The following is a 6,000-nucleotide window of genomic DNA, read 5'->3' as shown; positions in this document are numbered from 1 at the left end:
TATTTCTAAATTTTAGAAATAGCGAAAAAAAAACTTCATGGTAAACTTTATGTTGATTGAAAATGAAATATTTTAATGGAAATAAAAATAAAAAAAGTAGAAAAGCGGTATTCTTGTTTTAAAGTCTCAAGTTGAACAAAAATGCTTAATGTAGCATGAATGTTTTTTTATAAATGGGGAAAACCCAATATAATTGTTTTATTGTTTAAAAACTCTGCTCTATGTACATATATTATTCAAATTAGATATTCAAACCAGAAAACAGAAAAAACTATGCAGATTCACGGAGTTATTTGTTAACTTCTCAACCAGAAATATAATCCAAAAACAACAAATTTTTTTTGTTTTTTCTCAATATTATTATGTTTTGGTAATTATACACTAAAATTAATAAAAATAAAAAAATAATAAAATTTAATAAATTCAAAACTTATTATACTTGTCTCAGTACTTGTCTCAGAAAAGTTTAAAATTGAATTAAAGTTCTGAACTAATTTCTTATAATTTTTTTAATGAAATTGAATGAAAAATAATTTTTATTACATAATTATTTTAATTACATTTAGAAATATATTTGGTTTTTATGTAATATTTAAATGGAAATATTTAAAAAGTTGTTCAACTGTTATTGAGTTTAAATAATAATAATTTATTTGCAGTTTTTTTTTAATAGCTTCTAAAAATTGTTTTGTTAATAGCTATCCTTTCTAAAAGTTGTTTAATAAATTTTTTACTAAATCTATATTTAATGATTATAAAAATATAACTTTTTTAAAAAATTTTCTAAAACATTTGTAGTCTCTAAAATATAATCTCTCAATTTATCAAAATACTACAAAGCCCTTGGCAAAATCCTTGACATATGCTGAGTGCTGAGGTTAACTTTGCACGCTTTATATATATATTCACATCATACACAGAAAATGCATGAAAAAATATTTGTATACACACAAAAATATAATAAATATATGTTATTGTATACACGCACAAAAATACAAATACTTTGATTTTACTTACTATTCTATTTTGGTCATTAACAAATTCATCAATATTATCTAACAAAAGTGAATCTTCTTCTAAATCTTCCATGAGTTTTTACAAGTCTAAACAAAATATGTAATGAGTAAAACTGTTAAATATGTGTATTATAACATGTATTTCGGGTATCCCCTTTTAGCAGGGTTACAGACTTATTGAATGGGGTTGCCTGAAATACACGTCTTCCAGTGGTGTATATATATATTCATATATATATATATATACATATATATATATATATGAATGTATATATATATATATATATATATATATATACATGAATATATATATATACATGAATATATATATTTATATATATATATATATATATATATATATATATATATATATATATATATATATATATATATATATATATATATTTCTAATTCAAAAAACGCATATTTATGATGATGGAAACAAATGATAATATATTAAATATATTTGGTAATCAAAATTTTAAGGACCTTTTTTTTTTGCAAAGATATATAGTAGGCAAATACATCAGAAAGAAAAAAGAAAAGGTCTCTAGGACTTTGGGTTAAAAAACACTCATAAAATCTCTTGAATTTTTTTGTTTTTTTCATTGTAGATCATAAGTCATTTAATACTTTTAGGCTACTTAATACCACAGACTAAGAACAAATAGAGATTTGAAACTGTTGTCTTTTAGGGACTCAGCATCATTAAACGCACATATGAGTATGTGTTTTTTAGGAAGTATATTTCTTTCTATAATCTTGAAAATTAGGATTGTCATCAATGAGGAACATTGTGCCTCATTGATATGAAAATCATCAGAATATTGGTCTTGTCAACAATCAGATCATCAAATGTATCTTAAAGATTCAATTATAATGCTCAAAACAACAATTTTTTTACTATACATTCAACTATTAGTTTAAACTGAGTTTTAAATGATATTTAATAATTAGGCTTTTGCTTAACAAATTTTCAAAAAATTAAAAATAAACTGTATTTCCAAGATATTTTCCATGATTGCCTTGGTCGCGCAGAGAGACAATAATGTAAAAAATTAAATTTGAAAAAATAAATTTTTCATCAATGCAATTAAAAAACATAATAAAAGAACATGCTCAACGCATAGTTTAATTAAGAAAAATATCACAAATGAAAAATAATTATAAGGCAAAATTTTTTATGACATCAATTTTATTCTAATATTATCGCTATATTATTATTAGTATTAGCAATTAATATTGATTGTTATTACTACCAATTGACTTTTATTGACAATATTTAATGATCACTTGTGTAAATTTGGCGGTGCATTATAATTGTGCAAAATAATGATTATTTGTCGAAGAGCATTCTAAATGACATCACATATTTAAGGGATTAGGCTTTAAAAATGCCTCATCGGATTCATAAATTATCTCTACAACTTTAGATTTACAATTCATACTTGTAATGTTTTTTTATAAATGTAAAGCTTTTTACGTTTTTAAAATAACTTTTAATTTTAAAAATGCCGCCTAAAGGGTCGTCCATAAATGCTATTTGCAAATCTCCTCTCCCCCACCGAGCGTACGTACTCTATCGACGATCCCAAAGTGTCATGTTTTCGTTTTGAGTTTTTTCATAAAATACGTATGGGCCATCTGTAATTTTAGGGCAGTATGAGACAACGGGGAACATGAGACAAAGTTCTTTAATCCCGTCTGGAGATAGTAATAATGATTATCTTTGATTATTAAAAAGGATTTAGTTTATAGGTTAACTTGCTAAGCATACCTGTTTTTCGGAATGTTTTTTTTGCTTGATGACAAAAATTTAACTGTGACTTAGTAAGTAAAAGTACTTTTACTTTTCCTTTACTGTGTACTTAGTAAAGGAAAAGTAAAGTATTTTTTTTTTTTTTTTTTTTAATAAAAAAAAAAAAAAAAATACTTTACTTTTTTTTTCCGGAAATTTTGGAAATTTTCAAAAAAAGATAAGTTATTTTAAAATTAATGAGTAAAGTTTAATGTCTTATATATGCAATTGTTATTGCCAATTTTATGTTAAATATTGTGAAGCATATCGTAAAAATCTTAGAAAGAAAATTTTTAGCACTTTATTATAACTATAAGCAGAAATTATGATAATTGTTTTCAAAATTTTCTAAAACCTTTTTATTCTGTAATTTGCTAAGCATCTTGATGTAGATTGCCATAGCAAGCTTTGTTTAAAGCTAAACATAACTTGCACCCACATTCCTAAAAGGGGTGGGGCATTTTTTGATATCTATTAGGTTGACTTACAAGTTACTAAAGACTTTATTGAAAGTCCACAAATTTTTCGATTTTTTCTTGATTTAAAGACGTTATTGAATAATGTATGACAAAAAGTAAAGAAAATTTATTTTACTAAACTTGAACTATTTAAAAATATAGTTAGCAATAAAAATAAAAAACTATCGATTTTGAGGTTATAAATTCCGCTGCTGTGTTTAAATAAGTGCTTTTAAGACTTGAGTCTCACTCAAGTCTTAAAAGCACTTATTTAAACATAGCGAGAGCATTTTTAAAATAAAAAAAATGTCCTTTATAAGTTAAATAAATGTCCTTAAAGCTAAAATTACCAGACTGAATTGTATAAAATACCCTACAAAATTCGTAAAAAAAGCGATTAAAACTTGAAATCACCTTCTTTGTGGCTGTGGAACATCTCTTTCCCCCACACACCCTCCCTCTAAAAGTCACCTTAGTATGCTATCTTTACAGATAAAAAATGTTTGTTTCTTTAAAACACTTAACAAAAATAATAAAACGTGTTAATCTAAAAAAGATTTTATGTTTTGTATTTTGTGAGTATTTTACATGGTAGTTAAGAGAAGTAAAAGCTAGAATTATGTAATATAATATGTTAAACACAGTAAGCTTAATCACAAGGCTTTTTATTGCATTTTAAAAAAATGTGCGATTTCTAAATTAAATCTGTCATTTTGAAAAGGGCACAAGTCCATTTACTAAAACTTTCCAAAATCAACAAAAATATGATTTTTATTAAAATAATGTCTCGGTCGCTAAAGAAATTAAACATATAAGTAGATAAATAAAGAACGCATATAACATAAAAACTTTTTATTTTTTAAAAAAAACAAACATAAATCATACAGAAATTTTTAATTCAAACTTATAAACTAACTGATAAGTTTTGGCTTTATGTTTTTTTTGAAATGACAGCTTTTATGGTCGGAATCGATTAAAATATTTGACTAAAAGATGTGAATTTTTCGCTTGTGGGTCTTATATTATTTATATTTTTGGTATTATTTATATTTTTTGATGAAATATTTAAAAAATTTCTACAATGATAAAACGCATATTAACCTATAGCAGATATAACGCATTTTGAAAAAGAAATGAATTTTAAAAAACTATATATAATAACTATAAGTTAATTGCAATAATATTTTTTTTAAATGGCCAGAAATTTTGAGCAAAATATCCGGAAATTTCCAACACAACTTAGGTCAAATTTACGTTTATATATTTATTGAAAAAAAAGGATTTTATTTATATATTTATTTATTTAATATTTATCTAATTTTAAAATGGATGGAAAACCCGTTATACGTGTGTACGTCTTACTTACAGGGTTTTGCATCATTTAAAACAAATATGTTCAAACAAATATGTATAAATATACACAAGTTTCATCTTTCCCACTAAAATCCTAAAAAAGCTTTATTATACACTTGTTTAATTTTTTGCTCTATTCCAGGTCTGTGTAGTTAATTTTTAATCCTTAAGTATCATGTACTGCCCCAAATTACCCTACATACGCAATAAAACAACTGTTTTAGAACCCCCTTTCATTTGTACGCATGCTTTAAACATTATATGCTACTGCAGTTATGGGATATATATGCTACTGCAGTTATGGGTTTGTTGAGGCCTCTATACCACTACTGCAAAGGCCTAAAAACTTATAAATAAAAATGTATATATAAATGTCAAGCTTTTTAATTCGTAAAATAATGACTCAGTGGGATAAGAATGTTAACCTGTTTTTGGTTGGCTTTATATTTCAGATGTAATAAATTATGCGTAAAATCTGTTTTTGAAGTTGGCTTAATGGTTTCCAGTTTGTTTTCGTCATATTTATATTTTTACTCTTAACATTTTAGTGTAATTTATATATATATATTTTTAAGTTGATAAAAATTGATCAAGAGAAAAAGAGCTTATGTTATGAGCATAATATGTGTTTGTTATGAGCTTATAGTTAAAAACTTTTGCTGCATAAGTAACTTTTTAAATGAAAAACTCTTTTTTGTTAAATGAAAAGCTTAACTAAATTGAAATTTTTTTTTATTTGGTTCCGTTTTTCAATATGTCAACCTGACCCAGGATTGTGAAGATCTGACCCAGGATTGTGAAAAAAGCGCGAAGCTACTGGATTTCTTTGAAAGAAATTCCAGATCAAAACGTTGGAGACAAAGATTTTGAAGAATAAAAAAAATGGCAAAAGTATATTTAAGGTACTGTTCCCTTGTACGCATGCTTTAAACATTAATTCCCCCCCTATATCTCCACTACGTACGTACGCATTATTTATTACAAAATCAACACTTGTCACAACACATAAATTTTTCAAAAAAATATATATATATTTTTTAGTTTCTTTTTAAATGAATCAAAAGTCAGTTTGGTAGAAATAAAGACCAGAATATTTTGTTCCAATGATAAAGAGCTCCGTAAAAAACAAAAAACTGGACTTTGCTTTTATGACAAAATGGGGCAATAAGATTGTTAATAATATGAAGATTATAATTATTTTTAGGTTTCAAACAATAAAGATTATGTGATACATTTGGCGACAAATCTTCTCTACATTTAAACATAAAGCATAAAATATTAAATACATTTATTTAAAACATTTATTTCTTTAAAAAAATGTTTCGTGGGAGAAAAAAGATTTTTAAAACTTATTACGCAAGCTACATGTTTCTGA

At 24.6% G+C, this 6,000-nt stretch overlaps 1 protein-coding gene across 1 annotated transcript in view; it reads right to left on the bottom strand.

Moving 5' to 3' along the window:
• Nucleotides 1-2,532, bottom strand: part of LOC100202672 (DNA polymerase delta subunit 3) — a 54,127-nt gene extending 51,595 nt beyond the window's left edge. The window contains exons 1-3 of the mRNA XM_065787702.1: nt 2,465-2,532; nt 2,276-2,371; nt 1,018-1,103 (exon numbers count right to left, since the gene is read on the bottom strand). Of these exons, the coding sequence (XP_065643774.1) occupies nt 1,018-1,089 (72 nt within the window). The 5' untranslated portion in view covers nt 1,090-1,103; nt 2,276-2,371; nt 2,465-2,532. The remainder of the gene's footprint in view (nt 1-1,017; nt 1,104-2,275; nt 2,372-2,464) is intronic.
• Between the last annotated feature and the right edge of the window lie 3,468 nt (nt 2,533-6,000).

The sequence above is a fragment of the Hydra vulgaris genome, chromosome 01 (genome assembly GCF_038396675.1).
Source record: "Hydra vulgaris chromosome 01, alternate assembly HydraT2T_AEP".
Taxonomy (NCBI): Eukaryota; Metazoa; Cnidaria; class Hydrozoa; order Anthoathecata; family Hydridae; genus Hydra; species Hydra vulgaris.
Note: the sequence above shows the minus strand (reverse complement) of the source record. Positions and strands in the feature narration are given on the sequence as shown.